Source organism: Saccostrea echinata, unplaced genomic scaffold (assembly GCF_033153115.1).
Source record: "Saccostrea echinata isolate AGI-Se365-2 ecotype Australia unplaced genomic scaffold, CSIRO_AGI_Sech_v1 ptg000002l, whole genome shotgun sequence".
NCBI classification, from domain to species: domain Eukaryota; kingdom Metazoa; phylum Mollusca; class Bivalvia; order Ostreida; family Ostreidae; genus Saccostrea; species Saccostrea echinata.
In genome coordinates, this window is record NW_026889751.1 from 7,129,436 (window position 1) to 7,152,766 (window position 23,331).

General features: G+C 32.0%; 1 protein-coding gene across 1 annotated transcript; it reads right to left on the reverse strand.

Annotated features, from left to right (window-relative positions):
- Positions 1 to 623: 623 nt before the first annotated feature.
- On the reverse strand, positions 624 to 23,118 carry LOC133206323 (ethanolamine-phosphate cytidylyltransferase-like). The gene is made up of 15 exons (XM_061342283.1): positions 22,999 to 23,118; positions 18,860 to 18,902; positions 18,706 to 18,751; positions 17,329 to 17,414; positions 16,571 to 16,646; positions 16,376 to 16,442; positions 15,066 to 15,113; positions 13,094 to 13,175; positions 5,033 to 5,173; positions 4,289 to 4,363; positions 4,032 to 4,109; positions 3,803 to 3,868; positions 3,542 to 3,607; positions 3,358 to 3,446; positions 624 to 3,088 (listed from the first exon to the last, which is right to left on the reverse strand). Exons 1-15 carry the CDS (start codon positions 23,088 to 23,090, stop codon positions 3,004 to 3,006), a joined length of 1,140 nt encoding a protein of 379 aa, XP_061198267.1. The 5' UTR covers positions 23,091 to 23,118; the 3' UTR covers positions 624 to 3,003.
- Between the last annotated feature and the right edge of the window lie 213 nt (positions 23,119 to 23,331).

Here is a 23,331-nt window from a genome sequence, read left to right on the forward strand (position 1 = left end):
ACATGTAGTTTCAAATGACTGGGTAACAGCTTGTGATTTCCAGTAGAAACAGATATACATATGTTGACACATACCCTTGTCATGCAGTTCATTTATCATGACTGGAGTAAAGCTAGGGCAGCATAAGCCACACCATTCTTTCAAGGTCTGATGAGCTGTACAGGTTTCATACACCTCGCACAGGATCATGAGAACTGTGAAATCAGTGAGTCAAATCAATGTGCAAATGTACAAGCATTTCCATAAAGACTGTTCAAGGTACATGTATGGACCCTGGAAATAGGTTTCGGCCATGATGGGGTAAAAGTATTTTATCAGAATACATACACATACACAAACATACTATAATTCTCAAGATTAGCAGGGTTATACAAATAAATATGAAAGCATTCTCATATGGTGCAACCTCTGCAGCTATGGTGGGGTCAAAATAGGAATCATTTTAATGAAATTTTAAAAACTTTAAATTTTTTTTTTCAGAAAACAATTTTCATCTACATGTGTATTTACCAATATTCTCATGTACACCACATTAATAATTTTTGTAGGGTGAAGATTGTTGCATCATATCCCTTGGGATTACAGTGGGGCAACAATATGGTTGCAAACTTTAGACAGAAATATAAACAACTCCCTCCAAATACAATTCATTAGATTGCTCTAAATATGAACCTTTAAAAATATAATCTACATGTGTTTCCAACACTAATTAAGAAATAAGCTCTTTGATGAATATTAATCTTTCTTGAGGAGTGAACATACTATGTTACATGCAGACATCCTCTATATTATCAAAGAAAATGTGTGAGTCACTATTTACAGAAATAGATATGGGCGGAGTCAAATGCAGGCATTTCCAAGATTCAAATACTTAGCTGTGTCTAGAATATTTCATCTTTTTGCCTGAACAGTACTTCGTGTGGTCATCCTAGGTCTTTATTATTTTTACGCATGATATCTCAATGTTCACATAGAAATTATTCAAAATTTTCTTGTCATAGTATTTTTTTAAGAATAGTAACAAATAGTTTACTTTATTTCATGTACGAATCAAAATTAAAAATTTTATTTGAAGTTGAATTTGTAAAAACAATAAACATAAGCTCTCTTAGAGCTTTTGACCAACACAGACAAACAAGACAGACAAAATCAAGGACTACATGTTCACTTTTAAGAACAAAAAATAGAAACAAAGTCTCTAATATTTACTTTCACAAAATTTGATATTGTACAATTACATGTATATTATGCAAATAAAAATATATTTGTTCATAACAGAGCACATTTCCAAAATGTTTGAACTAAAATATGAAATTTAACACTTGCATAAAAATTTCTTAGATGTACAGGTAATGTTTTTTTTTTTTTTGTGAATAGAAAGTGAACAGTTACTGGATTTCTTAAAGAAATCACACATATTGTACATAACACATATACATGTATGAAGTACTAGTGACTGTTTTAGTTGACTACTACAACAAATAAATACACAATGTAATAAAATAAGGAATGGACACTGTAATTTAATTGAATAATAAAGATTGTGAAAAAAATAATTTTAAATACATATGTACAAAATTTCTGTTAATATACATAAAGCTTAAACTTAAAAAACTGCACTGACACATATATGTGCCAAGGATTATATCACAAGCCCTTATGAATTAGAGTAAAAATATAACACAGCAGTCTATATATGTATATACAATATACATGTATACTAAAAATAGTTGGGGAATAATTTAACACAGTAAAACAAACAGCTATGGCAATCTTTAAAAAATTGTTTGTTTGCCCTCTCCTAACCGACTGCCTAAAAAAGGTCTGACTCGAAGCTTTTTTTAACCTACAGGAAACGATAAATTTTTTTAAAAAAATTTATTCTGAAATTTTCCCATTCCATCAACAACTATTTTATTGTATCAATATCTTCAATTTTAGCAGATTTTGAAAGTTTAGGATTGATACTGAAAATCTGGGGGAAAAAAATTTCCCACCTACCTACTGACTCAATTTTTTTTATCCTGATTCAGGAGAGGGCAAGCATACATTATTTTAAAGATGGCCTTATACATGTGCAAGATGTTAGCTAATATAATGAAAAAAAAAATAAACAAATACAAAAGGGCATCCTTGTCTGATGCCAGTATCCACTCTGAAAGAAATCCATCTGTTTCAATCCAAAAATGATTGAAAAATACTTCACATTTTGCAAAAAGTAAAAAATGATATACAAGGGAAAGGGAGTACCTTTGTACAAGCACATAAATACTGAATTAGAATCTCCTTGGATTGAGAAAAATTTGTTTGCCATATATGGCTCTTCATTACATTGTGTTCCAGAGACACATAAACAATGAAGCAGCTATATGACAATAAAGCAGAAAAGAATGCAATAGTCTTGCACATGTATTTGGAAATGAAAATGCTAATCAAATAATGACTTGTTTTAAATACAAAACAATATAAATAAGTTCGGATCACAGAAGAAAAGAATGATGTCAAAATTAATTAATCTTGACAACAGTCACACATAATGATTTAAAACAGAGGTCTATCTTGTCAATTAAATGGTTTTGATGGTTTTGTTTTTTTTACTCCATATAATTTTGTGAGCCATCAGATATTTTTGGTAAGGAAATGGTATTGTTACTAAAAATAAAACAGGAAGGAAATGGATTGTTAAGTTTTACAGGTGAGGTAAATGGTATTGTTACCAAGAATAAGACAGGGAGAGAAATTAATTATAAGTATGAAGTTCTTAAGAAGAAAAAATCAATGAAATTTCCACCCGGAACATTGTGCATGACATAGATATAAATTCCTTTTTAAATGTAATACAATACATGCATTTATAGATGAGAAAAGTTATAGTCCTCTAGAACAGGACCTTGAAATTATAAAATTGCAAGTCTATAGTAAAATCTTAATGAAACTATGCACACATCTACGTCACTTCATTTTAAAATCCTATTGGTCATTTTAATTCCTAAGAATAAGCTTCTATCCACTGGTTTGCTTTTCCAACATGGCCAAAATCTTCAGTTCTTTGTCTTGTTTTTTCTTGTTTCGAGACTGATATAGCAATCTAGTAAAGATACAGTGATGGACAGTTAAAAAACAAGTACTATTAAATCTTTTAATATTAAAAGTCACTTTGCTTCCTAAAAGTTGTCTCAATGTTTGAAATACAAAATATTTTACTATCCACAGATTACAAGTTAAATCAAAATTTGCACATCAAAAAACAGGATAAGATATATAACATAAACTGTTAGTATATGTTGTATATGTAAGTAGCTCAAGATTTAGAGTATTCTATTGATAAAACAGTTTTGACCAATTAAAGTTCAATACCTATGAGAAATGATCCTGTCTATAATCATTTGAGTTGTAAGTTCACACTGGCTATCCAAAAGCTTGAATTTATTTCTACGTTTAGGTTCCTGGGGGGAAAAAAATCATAAATTAGACTATTTTTTATACTAAAATAAGTACATATAAAGAATGTGCAATCATTCCAAAACTGCATATCACTTACAGCATAAGGATCAGCTCCATCAATATCAGGCATGATGGGAGTTTGTCCATGACAGACAAGATCAACCTGTGTAAGAATCAGTCTAAAACAATGTCTAAAGAATGCCAAAATAAACAAGAGGAAAAAAAGACTTTATAATATAAGTAACAGAAATATTTCCATTGTCTATTTTATAGGATGATTTATTCCATTATGTACTATCTCAATGTGTAATCTTCAAAAAGTTTCTGACTTATAATACATGAGATTTAGATACTGCACCTTGAAATGATCCATGAGGTCAGATGTCACAGCATAGGGAGCTCCTATTACAACTTCTGAAACATACTGCAATACAAAGATTGTGTAAATAATTGACTGGAAGTACTGATCATATGCTTTGTAAGCTGATTTTTCTGACTTAGTGATCAGAAGTTTTAAAAGACAGTAACTTATGTGTCTTTTTTTTTTTTCTTTTTTTTTTTTTTGAACAGCTGCATTAATGACTTACCCGACAAGCTAGAACACTTAATGTTCTCTCATGTAAATTCATGATAGGGAAATTAGATCCTTTGTATCTATTCACAACCTAAATAGATATGAAAATGATTTAATTACATCTGATAGTACTAGATGTAGCAATTTTCTTATAAGATCTATAAAATATTAATTTTACCTCAACACATATGCCAACTTTATAATAATTACTAAAATCAACTTTGTGTGTAGTATTCATTGTACTAAGCTCTATAAGGTTGTCATACTTACAGGGTCTGTGTGAAGGCCAACTATAACAAAATCTCCTTCCTCTTTAACTTTCTCAAGGAAATCTAAATGACCTACATGTTAATTTTCTGTCAAGGTCAACATGGAAATAAATCAATTATGCAAACACTTAAACAAAAAAAAAAACAAACAAACAAAAAAAAAAAACAACAACAAAAAACAAACAAACAAACCAACCAACCAACAAACAAAAAACCTGACAAATTCAATGATTTATACATTTTCACTATATGTTCAACAGAGCCCCATTCTAACGCCACAGCCCCTGACCCTTGGGCCATAAATTTCATAATTTTGGAACAGGCACCCTTGCTTATCATAACTATAAACTTAGTTTGTCTGCTAAATATACTGGGGGAGAGAAGATTTTTGAAAAACTGATGCATTTTCACTACTAGTACACATACAATGTACATGTATATGATCTATAGAGCCCCACCCAACACCAGAGCCCCCTAAACCTTGGTCCATGAATTTCACAATTTTTGGTAAAGGCTATTATTTGCTTGGCAAGGACCATGAAATTCAAAATTTTGTCCCTTCCTTGCCAATAGATAGATGCTCTACTCTAAAATTGGTTAAATGGTTCATCAGTTTATTAGAAGAAGCTGAAAATATTCAAAAATTTACAAACAACACATGATGAAGGACAAAAACAGATAGCAATAGGTCACCTGAATGATTCAGGTGACCTGAAAATTGTTAAGCTGAGTTATCAAAAAGGATATGAAAAAGATCATAAGCTCCAGCAACGTAGACAATTCTATCCCCAGGTTTGGGTTCCTTTCCTGAGGAGAACTGGATGATTTTATTGGAGGTTGGTAAGAACTGTGATACACCAGTCCAGGGGCTTGTACCTTTACTACCCTGTGAATAAATTAGCATTATGAAGGTATTAAAAAAAATTATCCAAGTATAAAATGAATTTATTATCCTCCTCAATATATTAAAGATTCAGAATGAAGATTTACAAACATACTTAAATTCACAAAATATCTAACAAATCGGCTACATTAATATTAATTGTCAAACTATGAATTTAATCAAGTCAAGCCACATCACTTAAAAGGAAAATTTAACAAAATACTTCATGCATTTGTGTTTTTCCACATGTGATTTTATTTTATTTTTTTTTTATACTAGGTGTTATATTTTTCTAAAATGCCACAAAGAAATTTGTGATTTCTTTAAAATTAAATTGTTTAGAACATGTGTTTTTACAATACAAAATAAAATAAATATAACTTTAACAAACATGCAAATTAACATCTACATAAATGAGTACAATGTAGTAAGATAAACGATTCCCTATGTATATACAATCTCCAACTACTGGTCAGATCTACAGATAAGAAAATCCTAGAGGAGGGATGGGATGGTCACAAATACATGTATTTTTTTTTTTACATTTTAAAAGATATATGTGTGCACTCTGATAAGATTTGTGCAAGCAGGTGTATTCACTCAAACAATATACTAGATAACTTTTTTTGTTCATTTTGGAAAATAAAAGACTGAAAGGTGACTAGCCATACCACAAAAATCAATTTAGCAAAATGAAAGCCTAGACCACATTCTCAAATTAAACAAATTTTATACTCTCAATCACATATACATCATTGCCACATTACAAAACTGGGTCCTGAGAATATAAAACTGAGTATTTATAAAACAGGGCTGTTGCAAAGGAAGCATCCCAAATAATGTGCTTCAGTTCCATAAAAGCAATATCCATTCAATACAATTTCAATTTCAAAACCTATCACAGAGTTTTACCTTGACACTTGACCTTTTTACCTTGTCACTTATATATATACATTCAACACAATCTGACCACAACCTTTATTATACATGCAAAGTAATAAACTACACGTAATTACTGCATCTGACCTTGGTCATAAACCCTTTAATTTTGGGCAATTTTCCTCAAACCTCCTAAAATTTTCATTTTTTTTTTTAGTTTTTAAATTGTATCTAGCGCATTGTAAAAATCCTTTGACCTTGACCTGAAAGCCAATAATATGAAATGTTTCTTCTCTGTCCACCTATAATCTCTAGCCTAGTCTCAAAAGTCAAATACTAGTACATAAAACATATAACTTCCCATCGTCTTAGACCTTTTGACTTAATTAATCAATAGTTTTTATCAGTTGGTTACCTACGGCAGGGCTTTCAAAAAGAATAGAGAAACATGCGGTTCTGTTTTACCAAAAAATAGGAGGTACCTTGTGGAAGCAATTTTGATTAAATATGTTACCAAATTTTTCTCCATCAAATATTTGGGCCGGTACAATCATAATTTCAGCTGAGTAAAAGTACAAGTACTGGCAGACTTTGAAAGGCCTGCTACAGCAGCATCTACCAGCATGTAGCAAAATGACATGGTACTCAAGCTTTACATTCATTTGTATCAATAATATTAGTACAACTGTATTTAGGATAAAGGATGATTCTCTATAAGGCCATTTTCCGGCCTACGATAAAATCACTTAAAAATGTGATTTTATGTAACTTTAATCATTATATTTCATGATTTTGATGTTTGTTTTTCAACATCGATCACCTAAGTCGCGTGATTTAAAGATCACAAACGGCCGTCAAGTAAAGAAAAATTGAGGGTAGGTCTATTTACATCAAGTTTTCATGCATGTTTCTAGATGTAAATGATCAAAAATTGTTTATTTATGTCGGAAACATATCAGACTTAAGTAATAAAAGCAAAGATTGTTTAATTTAAGGCTAAAGATATTTTTTTATGGCAAGAATTTTGATGCATTAACATTTTGCATATTTTGAATGTAAATCTTTACAAAATGCACCTCGTACGATGTTGAAAAATGTTTAATTAGCATTTAATTAAAAGTATTATTTTATATATGTTTATATTGTACTTGTGTATTGTTTCTATAGATGTGGTACCTATTTTACGCATAAAATGCCCATGCAAGAAATGAGATTTCTAAGTTTCTTTTGAACTATAAAAGTTGTGTATCAAATGTTTAAAGCAATGAATGAATTTTGTTTGTGATTAAATCAAAATTAAGTTGTAATTTATAAAATATAGTCTACAATTGCAAAAAAAAATTAAGAATTCATTAATTTACAGGATGAAAATATTAATGCAAGTACATGTTAATAGTCAGTACATAAAACTCAGAACGGTTGTATTAAAAATATATATATCGACGTAAAATGAAATAACATCGTAAGAGTTGATTTGATTCAATTTAATTACGCATGTAAAACAATATATTTAATTTAAAATGCTATCTTAACTATAATACACAAATGTATGTATAAAAGTCGAGTCCCCCCCCCCCCCCCCACGGCACTCCATAAAATGGAGTAGATTTTCAACAGTATATTCCTCTACGCATATCAGAAGTTTTAGTATATCCATGGACTAACAGAGTTCTACAATATCCCAGGTACAAAATGGACCGTAAGAGATGACACTCCTTTCGCACTCTTGAAACCTGAGAATTAAATTCTCTTTCCGTGCTGCGTCAAGAACTAAGGTGTTTAAAACTGGTAGTGACAGTTCCTTTGCTAAGTCCTCAGCATTGAAAGTAAAAGTCATGGGTCTCTTGGATATTATCTTAAAGAAGGAGGTCCTGTCCCACGGTAGGTGTTGGTCAATACTGAAACCATGCATAAATCAAAATTGTGACACTTCACCTTAAGTGGATGATCTCTTTATCTGGGTGAAAAATTCTAAAATGACGTAAAGCAACATTATATTATCAATCACGTGACATTTAGGAACCCCTTTCCTCCTTGGCGTTTTATTTTCTAAGACAGAACTACTGTTCTCATAACTTATATTGATGCTACCAAAGAAGTGTGATGAATAGATTGAGTCCTCTCAACACCCAGTTAACAAAATACATGGATCCTATGTCACTCATACGGAAAAGTGTCCTTCTAAAAGGTCGAGGCGAGAATTTCCATCATGAAACCATCCCATTAGTAATTCTCTATCTATAAAAGTTACATGTGTACCCATAGAAAAATTAAGTTTATAACACAAATAGCAAATGCATCTTCCGGCTACAACAAAAATAGCTTTTATCATTTCTAGAACTAATAACAAATATGCAGTACTCCTAAGGAAATACAAATACAAAGAAGTAGCATAGATAAACTAAACTATCCTTATAAAAAAATATAATTATAATAAGTATCTTATATTCATGTCTTATAGTCTATAAAAAAATTCTTTATTTCTAGCAGATAGTTCAATGAGACTTGTCTTCACGTAATTTCATAACAACCAGTCATTTCAGTCCTTTGATTTTAGATTTTTTAAGTAAAAAGTTTACCTTTTTTGAGTAAACATGCATGGCTTATATTAATTCTTAGTAAATCAATAGAAACATGTACTCTAAGTGGAAGTTTATAATAAGAAATAATCTACATAAGCTGATATCCTTCATTGTAAGTAGTTAGCTTTTCCTGCAAATATCGTAAAAATGAAGCGAAAAGTTTTTATTTACATGTCATAACCACCTTTAACCAAGTTGATAATTTGGTAGTCACTTTTTATGTTCATAAGAAGTTTACATGCAAATTTTGGTGTTGGTTAAAGGTGGTTATGACATGTGTAGGAGTTACCTAACACACCAACCCTCTTGAGTTTTCCCATTACCCTAATGCTAATACGGACAGATAGTACCTTACTTTGTGACCCTATATCATAACAAATACTTTTGTATCATTAACCAATCAACATTTATCATTAAATTGGAACATTAGCCTACTGACTCATGCAGTTTTTAAGGGAAAAAATACTATTTGAAAATTTGAAGTCATTGTAGGCCGCAAAACGGCCTTATAGAGAATGATCCTTTAAAGAAAATTTTACCAATGATATTTTAGATACGAATATTGTGGTTTTACATGTTTTTTTTTTATCATAAATATTTCTATATTGTACATGTATATGTTTTATAAATGTGAAGATTATTTTTATGTTTGGTAATACATGTAAAATCTTTAAAAAGCAAACTAAACGAGATTAAAATTAATTAAATATAAACGTAAAGAATATAACATTAAAATACATTTTCTGTCATATAAAGTGCAAGCAGTTAGTTACACATCTGTACCACTTCCTACAAGAAAATGTTTGAAGATGTAAAAATAAAGTACAACCATGGTTTGAGTACTAGATTACATGTACATTTAAAGCTTTTTTGTGTGTTGGTGTCAGCAGCATCTTACACAGCAAATAAAAAATCAGAGCTTAGCAATGCAATTCAGTCTGCCACTTATCAGGAGAGAGAGAGTTGGTATGTTTTACTGATGTCATCAAGAATGGTAAAATTCATTAATATTTGTTTCAACTTTTCTTTGCATTTTAATTCAAACTGGTTCACAAAAAATTCAACAAGTTTGTTCAATAGAAACTGATTTTCAAAATTTGTGGAAAAAACAGACATTTTAAAATATAAAGCACTGCATGCATAGTGCAATTTCTTAAATATAGCACACATGTACTGTAAATGTATGGGGGGGGGGGGGGGGGTAGACTTTAAAAAAACTTTTGCAACTTCACTCATTTTCTTTCTCTAATGCCCTGTTCACACGGAGAGTTTAATTCAAATTAAACGTAAGTTACTGCTAATAAAATTTGAGCCACATTCACATGGAGAATTTAATGCAAATTTGTTTAATTTGAATTAATTTACTGCGCATTAAATTACAATGTAATTCGCATTAGCTCCTTGTGAACACTAAGCGAAGCTAATTCTAATTAAATTTTGATCCTGTGACACATGTGACACAAAATTAAGTTACATGCCAAGTGTTGGTGGTCAGATATAGGTATTTATGCTATTTTTGATTGGAAAACAAAGAAAACAAGAGGCCCATGGGCCAGATCGCTCACCTGAGTAACTTTGGCCATGCTGTTCTTTACCAGATTTCCCCCCTTGTAATACTTATTGTGGCCCCACCCTACCCCCGGGGGTCATGATTTGAACAATTTAGAATCTACCCCAGGATGCTTCCACATAAGTTTCAGCTTTTCTGACCTTGTGGATCTTGAGAAGAAGATTTTAAAAGATTTTTCCTATATATTTCAATGTAAAACTTGGATTCCCTATTGTGGCCCCGCCCTACCCCCGGGGGTCATGATTTTTACAACAAATCTACACTATCCCAGAATGCTTCCACATAAGTTTCAGCTTTTTTGGCCCAGTGGTTCTTGAGAAGATTTTTTAATGACCCCACCCTATTTTTGTCTTTTCTTGATTATCTCACCTTCTAAGGGGACTTGGCCCTTTATTTTAACAATTTAAACTCCCCTTTACCCAAGGATACTTTGTACCAAGTTTGGTTAAAATTGGCCCAGTGGTTCTTGAGAAGAAGTTGAAAATGTGAAAAGTTTACAGACGGATGTACAGACGGACAGCTAGACGGACGGACGACGGACAACGGGTGATCAGAAAAGCTCACTTGAGCTTTCAGCTCAGGTGAGCTAAAAATATCTATTTCTCTCTCTCTTAAAAACCACAGTCTGTAAAAATGTTAAACTGTGTATAATATTATGATATAACAGATTGTGTATTAAATAAAGAATTAAAAAAAAAAAGAAAAAAATATGTTAATCTCCAAAAACGTGTGTAGACACTATGACATTATTTCAAATGGATCTACTGCTCTGCGGTAGGTGACATGATTGAAAATGACACCATAATAACCTTCCTTAATAGCCTTGTGTCTACTGTAGAAATATAATGCACACAAGTTTGCTTCGCATTAACTGTCATGTGAATGCAATTTAATTCACATTAGTTTAATTTGCATTATTTTAGTCCACATAAATTTACTGCGAATTAAATATTTAATGTGCATTCATGTGAACAGGGCATAAATTTATACCTATATCATGTTTGGCAGACTAAATTGTGTGTATGATAGCTGCACTACACAAAATGAAACTACACTAAAAGAACATCTACATTTAATGTATTTTTTTCATGTAGAGTTTCAAAAACAAAGGAAATGATATTTCACTTTTAGATTTAAAGTTTAGTGAAAAATAACTTACATTTGGTGATGCCATGCTCTATTTATATTTACAAACTATATTTACATAATTTGGACATGAACTCTCTTCACATCTACTCTTTTTTTTTTCTTCAGCAAGAAATTATCTCCCATTTCACTCAGAACGTAGACTGAACATTTTGCTTTCTTAATTTGAAAATTGTCTCAAGACCAGCTGATATTAAGACAAAATTTGGAGTGTTGCTGGATTTCAGCAACTCTTATACAGGTGACTCTCGATGGCTCGAACTCCGATCTCTCGAAATTCTCGATCTCTCGAAGTTGACCTCCGGTCCCGTTTTTTTTCCTCTATATAACTAAGCAAATTTACTTCTGATCTCTCGAAGTCCTCTATCTCTCGAACCAAGACCTGGGTCCCGTTACACACATTTCATTGTTTTTTACTCTCTATCTCTCGAAGTTTGATTGCGCGTGTGTACCCGCCAATCAAGCGTAAAATTAATGCAGCTTGGATTTACCTGGATAACAGTGAAAGCCTGGGGCTGGCATGGAGGTGTTAATTCGGTGTTTACATAGATGACACTATTATACCTGTGAGCATCCGAGTGTTGATATAATTAATTGGTCATAAATGGTAAATTATAAACGAATTGTTTCACAACTTATTTTGACTTGACAGCGAGACGATAATTTTTAGAAAATAATTTAAGAGACGTGTCAATAATTTTCCATAGGATATGAAGTTTTATTAGTCTACAAAATCCCAGTATGACAAACATTGCACAAGAAATCGTATCTCAAGAACTGAATACCGATTTATTAAATACGAGAAATCTGGTGAAGAACCCGATCAAGCCTAGGGGGTAGCCACATCGACGATTGCTATTCAGGTTTCATGTAATCATGAAATGAGAACAAATAAATATTGAAACTTAAAGAGATCGTTTTATTTATTCAAAATACGATCATTGTTGTTGAAATCAAGTGAAATACCTGTAAAATACGAATGAAAACGTGCAATGACATTATCAACATATACTTCCGGTATTTATGATAGTAGCACAATGATGATCGGAACTGAAAATTCTGGATTTTATTCACTTTCTATCTCTCGAACCCCTCGATCTCTCGAACTTTTCTTGCGGTCCCTTGAACTTCGAGAGATCAAGAGTCACCTGTATATACTAATTGGGACATACATGAAGAGAAGACTAGATAACTGTGACCAGATAGGTAAAAGCAATTAACAACTTAAACTGAATACTGGTACATTTATATCAGGTACCCACCAACTTGATACGTGTATATTACAAATGCATCTAAATCTTATGAAACTGAATTTTACTGCACTACACTAAAAATAACTTGATAAAAAATCATATTTCACATATTATCTATCTCTAAATAATATGCTCAAAACACATGTATCAGTGGCTACTTTGAATAAGGATGAAAATTGCTTCATTATTTTTACACATAAAAAAAATATGATGTGACTAAAAACACTTGGTTCTCACATTTCACATCAATTTTGGTATAGATGGGCAGGGCATGAGAGACTGCAAAGTATTTCAAAAACAGAAACTTTGGCCTTTATTTGTTGTTTTTTTTTTAATTCTTTCATTGATTATATTTTATTGAATGTTCATCCAGCATATGAAAATTTCTATCATCTTCTTTAATACACGACACAATTTAGCTATCAAGTGAAATGTACTTTAACCAGAAAATTTTCGTGAGATATTTGAAGTATGATGACCTTTTTGTACTTACTGATCCAATGTCCCCTGCCTGGGCCTTGTCTACAGGTTTTTCTTCATCTCTTTCATGGTGAGTTTTTGTCACCAGTAACATCCTAAAAAATAATTACATATGAACAAAGATAGAATCCTGTCAGTGATCAATTTATTGCCATCGTTGATGTATGACCTTACCCTCACCCATCAGATTTTGTTGATATTGTATACACATATACTGTGGTTTCATTAATATTCGTGGGCATCAATTTTCGTGGATTTAGTAAATATCACTGTTTCGAGGATACGTAAATTCGTGGATAATGATCATACAACATAATAAAATTGTCACCTTTTCATTTTATTTTTTTATTTAATCTCCATAAGCTTCAGCATGAATCTTCACTCCATTTACAATGTTAAGAGAACATTTACTAACAGATGAACTCTTAAACTTAAAGTTTTTATTTTTTACTCATCTGTATTTTTAAAAGTCGGAATCTTCAAGTGTTTACAATGCAGTGCTCATTGTATATAACAATAAAGGTAGAGGAATTCCAAATACTGTCTCCATTGTAAGACTTTGATCCCGGTTGGCAAATTAAATACTAGTATCAAATATTGAAACTGATTATTAAAAACAATTAATTAAAATAGACTTTAATTTAATCAACATTTCTGTTAAAAGTGTACAAGTATCTTAAAATATCAAGACAAGTTGAATTTTATCTTTTAGGCACACATACGGACGATAATTAAATGCGGCAACAGGGTATTAATTATTAAGTACCTAGATTTACAAAATAGTGTTAGAGACAGACTTATTTTCACATGCACAACATGTTGTTTCTGAACTTGACAGTGACATCTAGACCCCTTTGTTTGTGGATCTCCGAACAAACACATCCACGCTCGCTCAGATACGACTCAATGCTTAAACATACAAAATTGACGACAAACAAGCCTTGAAAGGCTTCAATTTGGCAAGACTTCCGCAACATACATACCCGTTTTCTAATGTTTAACAAAAAAATTCCTAAATAAAAGTCAAATTAACATTGAATTGTGTTTATAATTTGCATGATTTAAGCAAGTTAAGAACAGAAAGTAATTAATTATTTCTACCGAGTTTTTTATTTTACGATAATTTGTGTTTTCATTGTGCAGGTGATTATTGGTGTTGGACCCTTAGATTGTTTGAAAATAACGACTTTACATCTAATCTATCATCCTTTGTGTTAATATACCACTGATTGGTATATGCACCGGCAGCACCGCGTTTACAGTTCTATGTGTTGTTTATCTCCATGTAGAATACTTATATAAATTGATTGAAAATTTCCAGAAAATTATCTAATATTTCTTCTTTTTTTTTTTTAAATATTCTTAAAAATGATAAAGCCAACCTGTTCGGAAAGTAAGGGGGTGGGGGGTAATGGCATAAATTAATGAAAGTCGTAATAGGCTTTTTAAAGGTTTATCATAAATCAAAGTGGAGGCACCAAACTTCGATGAACAATTGATTTCGTGGATCGACCCAACAACGAAATCCACGAAAATTGGTGTTCCAGGAATAATGATGAAACCACAGTACCTTGTTTTGGCCAAGATTTACAAAACTTTACACAAACAAAATGTATCTGTGAAACACTTTCTTCTGATGTCAACACATTTCCACTTGACCTTTCAGATCAACACATGAAAATTACCTGTCCTGAACCTTTGACCTTGACCTTCAACCTAGCATTATGAAGTCACCAACTTATAAATGTTCAAAGATGACTAAAAATAATGTTTCATCTTCAATCTCCACCAAAATTTGTTGTGTTTATATATTATGTGAAATGGGTATATGACTACTGATACTTTTAAAGAAAAAGCTTACAGGGTTGTTCCATCTTTAATTTCATGAAAGCTTAACTTCATCTTATTTTAAAAATCTTTCGTTTAATACATATTTTAGCTATCATATAACATTGTAACTCTGTAATAATTCCATACATCCATACCTTCCAACAAGATCGGTTGTGGATACACCAGCTGTTCTCTTGCATTCTCTGTAATACAGGAAATCAGACTCTCAGTGAAAGCAACACAAAATTTCAGAATTTAAAGTAAGAGATAACTGATGTTACTAGAGAAACCTGGCAAGACAATGCAAATGCAAAAACAACATAGATCTGGCAAAAAAGAATAAAAGTATAAACCATAAAGCATCAGAAAGAAGATACAAAATTACAAAATTTTTCATGTACACTAGAAAAATTTCTTACACACCACTTTATATTCTCATCTGTATACAGATCATCTGTCTAATGAGCAAGAAAATTTAATATGCCATTTTGTCTAATGCAGCCAAATTTGCAGATTTCTTGGTGTCAAATCAAGACCCTCGAATGGCCTTCCTCTCTGCAAACCAATTTTCAAAGCTGTCTGCATACTATTTTTGTACAGATAATTTAACAAGTTGGAGGTTACCAATGGTGGCCAGTGAGGATGCAGCAATGGTAACATCATTATTATTATATTATATAAATTAAGTAGAGCAATATGTCTCTCATAATGCCTAGTAGTTATCCAGTGCTTTGGCACCAGTACCCGGTCCACCACACTTTTGGTTGCCACAAATTTTCGGTACAATCTTGCACTAGTCGCGTGGTGCCTGTTGAGTGTTGCGGTCACCAACAGAAATCATTTTTATATTTGTTAATCTCAGCATTTTTAACTAGAAGAAGTAAAACTTTTAAAAAAAATTTTCCCCAAACTTCTTTAAAGGGACACCCTGAGTGCCCTACCACGTCCTTCTTAGCCCAAATGCTGATTACGGTGTCAGTTTTTTTCTCACTTTTTACAAACGTAAAGAACACAAAGAAGAAAATAAGAATCTTTTCCTCTAACAATTGTGAACCCAATTTTCATGCAAGCCATTTTAATGAAATGAAAAAAATTATCAGTAAAAATTGAATTCACTTATCAGTTTAGACATTTAAAAGTCTTAATTTTAACTATTGCAACAAATTTATACATTAAATACAGCATAAACAAATTCTGGAAAGCTTAATACCAATTTTCTATGGTGGTGTGTAAGCAATTTTGTCTAGTGTATAATAATTATGAAAATTACCTCATTTTTAATATCTGATTATTTTGAAAATAACAGAAGCACAGAGGTTCATTTGTTACGTTTCTCTTGATACAAACTTGAAAGAAATTCCAATAAAGACTGTAGTTTTAAGAAATTCCAATAAATAATTTTAGGACTCTGAGGCTATAATAATTCATTTTCTAAAAAATGTACTTTGAATTAAAAAGGGGTTACTTGTATTTTCCAGCTGCCTTGACCAGGTGGTACGTATCTGTTCCATCAGCTGTCACTGTGATGTCATCTGTAATTGAAAAAAAAAATGAAACAAACTGACACATTTTATCTGATAAATAACACTGTATGGATCTCAGTGTGAGTTATTTCCCTTTAAATATGCCATGATTTTATTTTACAGCATTGTTTACATACCTCCATGTACACAAAAGTCACAGTTGTATTTTTCCAGTGTTTCTAGGGTTGTCACATATGGAGCATCTTCTACAACCTGTCAAAGACATTCCTATTTGACAATCATCATAATTATTTAAGCTATTAATTATTTAATTTATACATGTATATAAAAATCTTCGAGCAAATAAGCATGTAAAAGACTTTTTTTAATAAAAAAAACCATAAGTAATAAAAGATTACAAAGCTCACATCCCTAGATGCATCATCAATGCAAGTTTGGTCCAGGCAGGGCTTACAGTTACTTGGGAATGGACTTGCTCCTAAAAGTTTAACGGGGATGCCAACGCTAACACCATAAGTAAAGCATAAGCTCATCTTGAGTGAGCACTGTGAGCTAAAAATGATTTAATTAAATGATGAGTAAATAGCATTACAAAACTATACATAAGAAATTTTAAGGTAATGTAGAAGGCCATTCGCAAAACAAAAGGAAGGTATTCAGTCTAATAAAAGTACACAAGATAAAACATTAAGTTTCTTTCTTTTGTTGAAAAGTATTATTTACAATTTATAGCAGCTATCATTATACACAGGATCTAATTACATTACAAACCACAAGGACATTGATTTGAAGTTATCTCCACTGTGAATTGAAAGATAGTAGCTGTCAGTTCTTGACAACTCAAGCATGATGATCAATGTGCTTGTCTTCATCATCACAAACTGACATAAATAAAAGAAAATCAATGATGATCAAATCTCTACATCTGTTTTACCTCATCCACCCACTTAATGGCTCGCACCATCTTGTATCTCTCTTTTTCATTGTACACAGGCGGGCCCTTGTGTTTGGAAATTTCCGCTGTAAAATTAAAAAACAGAATCAATTTTGTTTTAATTGAACAGTTCCTTTAAATGACAAATATTCTAATGTGTAAGAGAATGATAAGCTGAGCTATGAATTAACAACATATTACTATTTGTATTATTGTAGATGGCTTTGATATACAAGGATTTATAAAATGTTATAGTAATGCCTTTATAAACAGATAAAGCACATCAATTAGATTCTTCCACTTTATAGAAAATATAAATGTTGAATTATTTGGTATATGCCAATAATTTACCAATGAATAGTCTTTGAAATATTTCTCATTACACTTTTTCTCTCAATTCACAATGTACCTCAAGACCTGAAGACAGTGTATGACTACACATAAAATAATTTGGTGATTAAAAACTCCTCTATCACAGTACATCAGTCTTCGACAAATCCCGGGAGTCCGAAGCCCGGGACCTGGTAAAATTGGAAGCGGGCATGTGGAAATTGCATACTTACAAGCCTGAAGGGCATGTAAATTCTGAGGCCTAAGCCTCCATATTATCAAATTAAATAATACCAATAACATTAAATGTACTTAAAAGTCTTATTTTTCATCTAAAGTGGAGCACCAAATAAAATTTTAACGATAGTTTATTCTACCGCGATTTCCAAGGAACTCTTTTGCAAAGGAAACAAAAAAAGTACACATGTTGAAAACAATACGTGACTTCCAAGGAACTCCTTTGCAAAGGAGACACAAAAAGTGTACAGGTTGAAAACAATATTAATGGTGAGACAATAGATCGATAGAAATGGATATCGGATCATTTCCTTGGCACGAAAAGGCAAATAAGAATAAAATTACTTGATGAAATTCTGGGCATGTAAATATTTGTTCGGGCTAGCGTAATAAGTGGTTAAACCTGCCCGAAGGGCATGTACTGAAAAAAAAGATATGGCGAAGACTGGTACATTCAATTTTATTTATTAATTTTGAAAAATTTAAAGAGCAAATAAATTCAAGCATCTCAGTATATCATAAAATAATTATGATGGTAGTCTAATGATGTAATTTTTTTAATTGAATTTATCATATCCATTCCAGGACCTGTTTTTTCTTGTTTCCTATCTTCCTTCATTTACTCCTAGAGAGTTATGAATTTTAAATATTTTTAATGAATTCATTTTCTGATACTTGGAACTAGGGAAAGACCTGTTAGTAATACTTATATTCCCCCATATGATTACTTCCCTATAAGATAACTTCCCTTTTCAAATCAAATGATATGGTCATACAAGATTTAAAAGCATACACTTAAATCATACAAACCGTCTGAGTGAACTCCAACAATCAGGTAATCCCCCATTTGTTTGGCCTACAAGTACAAAATACTACAAATCTGAACATGAATTTTACAATATGGTCATGCAATCCCAAATTTTTCCCCATTTAAAATCACATCCAACATCACATACTTACGTACCTGTCGAATAGCATTGGCATGGCCAAAATGAACCATGTCGAAACTGAAAATTAAGCAAAAATCATTTAAGTTTGATTTTGGTCAAGACAATTGGACCCATACATATATACTGAAACACAAATTATTTCTAAAATGGTTCATAAGGTTAAGATACATTTAAGTTAGTGACAAAGATTTCTTTAAAATTTAGAATACTTTTCTGTTAACAGGGTTGTCCCTAAGAATTGAAATAGAAGGTGACATTTAAAAAGTAGAACAGGATCTGGGGTTCCTCCCCTAGTGGGGAGCTTAGGAGGAATACAAAAATAGCTGGGAGATTACATCATTATAGGCAGGGAAATTCCCTGGCTCCCTGGTCTTAGGGACAACCCTGTGTTGATAATGCTTTCTTTTTTTGTGCAATTGCATGTTTCATCTAACTTGTGTCACTTATCCTTATTGAAGAAATAAGACACTTATATATACATGTACACAAAGGTATATAATATCTATATGAATTTTGAATAATACCTGGGACCTATTTGTGAGAATAATCTGTCTCTCAACTGGGGCTAAAGGACATGCACAATATAATTTTTACAATTAGATCATTCTATCTAGGGAGGCCGGCCCTACATACAATATTATATAAAAAGAATTCTTTTGATAAATTTAATTGGCCAATAGGTGATACAATGTATATTCTAACATTGATTTGGAAGCGCTGTGCAGATTGTCAAAGCTTTTCTCAGCTGACTCCGAGTACTTTGAAAACATAAAGGAAAATATAAGACAATCACTTATAAAAATACTAACTTTAACAAAGCTAGGTATTATTTCTTGTATTATATGCATTCCCTCTTCAAAGCATGGTATCCATTCATTAACCATATATTTTACTCATAATCTTGTTACTTTTTTTAGGCCATCATTAAAAATATCTTTGTTTCCCCTAACCCGACCCAAAAATCTTAAGTTGGGTCGGTAGGTAGGTAAATTATTTTTTTTCTGACAGCAGGTTTGGGAATACATTCTGAAAAATTGAATAATATCTTTATAAATAAGAAAGAACAAAAAAAAAAACAATTTTAAACCTAATATCATACAAATGAAGCAACATGTATGGTAAATTAATTCACAAATATTATTCATTTGAACTTGTAAAATATCTCAGGCCAGCGTAAATTTATTGAAATCGAATATTTACAAAAAACACAAGATTCGCAAATACTGAACCATCGGACATTCAAGTACATTTTTCAAACCTACTATCATCTTCGAGTACTTACACAGACAAAATGTCAAGGGCCTCACGTGGCACAGTAATTCTAGTGTTTCGTTTTTGGAGTCACGACGTAATTTGGGAGTTAATTCTAAGTCACAGGTCCCAAGGTGAGACTTGCAGACCGGTCAGTGGAATAAGACCATAAAACACGTAGGTCCAGTGTCGGAGTATACATGTAGATGGCACGTAAAAGATCCCTTACTGATGCTTAATGATCAAAGGCCATAAGTGCCGAGTAAAAGTCAAAATTAGGAGCCTTCCACCGGCCCAACAAATTTTAAAGGTATTTTAAAGCAAAGAAACAACCTGTTTTCAAGGGCCTAACTAACGTAAAATAAACTAGCCGTCTCAGGAAGCCGTACCATAAGCAAATTTTAAAGATTTCAACACTGTTTGGAAATGTGTACATGTACATGTATAAACAATATATAATTCAACCAAACCATATCTAAAATGATTAAAGTTTCATATATCTAATTTTATAGTCACGGAATCAATACCAGGGCTCGACATTAACTTTTTTTCCTACTTGTCCATTCGGACAAGTGACCAAGACATTTACTTATCCGAACTTCAACTTCACTTGTCCGAAAAATTTTCAATAAAGATCTAATACTGTGAACTGAAAAACTAAAAATAAAGTCCATTACATATGCATGATGTTATTTATAAATACAACAAACACATAAAATAAAATTTTATCTAGACTTTCTGTCCTGACAACATATATGCTGTCAACATAAAACAGAATACAAACTTCGTCAGTTCCATGCCTTTCCAGTAGTATGCAATTAGTGAACTTCGATCCCGATCGAGTGTACTCAATTACATAGCAATCTATATCGGGATCGAAGTTCGGTTTTTATGTACTGTTTCCGTCTTAAAGTACCTGTAAACTTTCAACAGTCGTTCTTTTAAATATTTAGAGACTTATTTACATAAAAATGCACTTGTCCAATCGGACAAGTGCCCAGCAATATTCACTTGTCCGTATTTTTTTTCACTGGTACCGGACAAGCGTTAATGTCGAGCCCTGAATACCCCATAAATAAAAGGAATTAAAAAAAAACGACATCCGAATTATATTTATCAAATGAAATAATCATACAAAGACATATTTACAACTCCTATGGTCCTATGTAGTAAATATAGGATCTTACATGAACTGTTTATTAGATCGAAACGAATCAAATGAAGTGAAATTTATTGATATGTATTCACAAGGAGCGCCCCTCATCTACTCATGAGCCAGGCTTTGCTATGCTTACTACGTATGTTAATTTTTTAAATACCATCTTAACACTCCTTAGTCATGGTACATTAATTCACGAGAAGTCTCAAGAGTGTAGGATTCTAAAAAGTAAAAGATATAATAAGATTGATACATCACCATTGTTTTATAACACGAACTAACCCTCTGTGGCCACATGTTGTCAGCACCAAATGAGAGTAAAACAAAAGCCGCCGTTCTGATAAAAAACGGATTTTGATGAAATTGTATCTTATAAATTTGATAAACAATAAAAAAAAATATTTAAATAATCTTATTTTAAAAACTTTTCAGTCGGCACGATTTAAGTGGGTCGGTAGCGTTAGGGGAAACAAAGGTATTTTTTATTTTGGCCTTACCTTTTAAAGGTCCAAAACAGCCCTATATGAAATAGGGATATCAGTTTTAAAAATTTGCATTCCGACATACATGATGTGGGGTCGTGGTAGATATGCCCATTAAAGAATATACATGTGTTGAGAAAATCTACATAAAAATTCATCTATATCGTCAACTGTATAAAAGAATGCAAGAAATAATGGGTCAACTCCAATATAAGGGTATGTAGTTCCTATGCGGAAGCTTGTAAATAAAGATTAGTAGTGATTTGGTTTCCACTTGTCCTCCAATGTTGACCATATTACTGTCAACCATATTAAAGGTCGACAGTTGACAGTTTCTTTTCCATCCTACTGTCAACCTCGCATAATACCCAAAGTGAGCAAAAAAGCATAAATTGAAGGTTTTAACAATGCTTTGATCTGTAGCTCTCGTTTGCCTGTCCCAATTTTCACAACCAGAGAGCTACAGTTCTGCAACTAAGTTAAAAGTAATTAAGGAGACTATCAACTGTGTTTGCCTGAACAGTTGCACCATTAACATATTATAAGTATCAATCCTATTCTCTTTAGAGAAGTGGACAGGCTTTGGCCTAGAGGCTAAAGCCTGTGTACTTCTCTAAAGAGAATAGTATAGATCCCTGATAAATTTATGTCCCTTGCAAAGTTCGGTCTAAATAATGCTTTAATCGTACAATTCATAAACTGATAAACTGTTTTTTACAAAAGCGAATTAGGGCCGCAGCAGTATTTTTTATTAATTTGTTATAACAAATTAGTAATTTCTTATAACAAATTATCAATTTGTTATATATAACAAATTTAAAATAATTTGTTATAACAAATTAATAAAAAAAAAATACTGCTGCGGCCCGAATACGCTTCCGTAGTTTTTCCTTTTTTTGACTCTACTAAAAATCGCTTTTTTAGTGTCACATCCCCGTGACTGTATTTTTCATTTTTTGGGTCGATCTGTCAAAATGCCTTTATAGTAGTTCTATTTCTTTACTTTGAAATGACCCCTAAGGTGAGATATCGAAAATTCAGAGAAAAAGTCAATAAATGATCGAAAATTGCTGCATATCCATTTCGCATCAATTTTACATGAAGTATGCAACGTATCTTTTGACTTCTGTCTTTGGTGTAGGGTATTTTTCCAGAAAATCGAAGCCGGCGTCCCCTCCCTTTCATTGCAAACCAATTACTATGATCGGTAATGCATAGAAATAATTTTTAAAAAAATGAAACATGCATCCATGACACTCACCAGCCATCAACCCACACTCGAACTTGCTTCTGCTTCTTTTCACTAGCCATGTCGGATGAACTTTGATCATCCGATGTACGCTTCGTAGCCATGCTGATTGGTTCTCTTTATCGGGTGATCAAGTTAAGAACCAGTTTACAGTCACCCAACGTAAAACCAAACCAAACGGGATACTGCAGTTCCGAATTAATGATAATGTGCGAATAAGGATGTGCCTACATGTTTTTATGGAATAAAAGAAAAAAGTGTTTTAATGAAATGTCCATCTATTATAAAAATAAAATACTTGAAAAAAAATAAGTGGCTCCACTATCCACATCTAACGGCGTTACA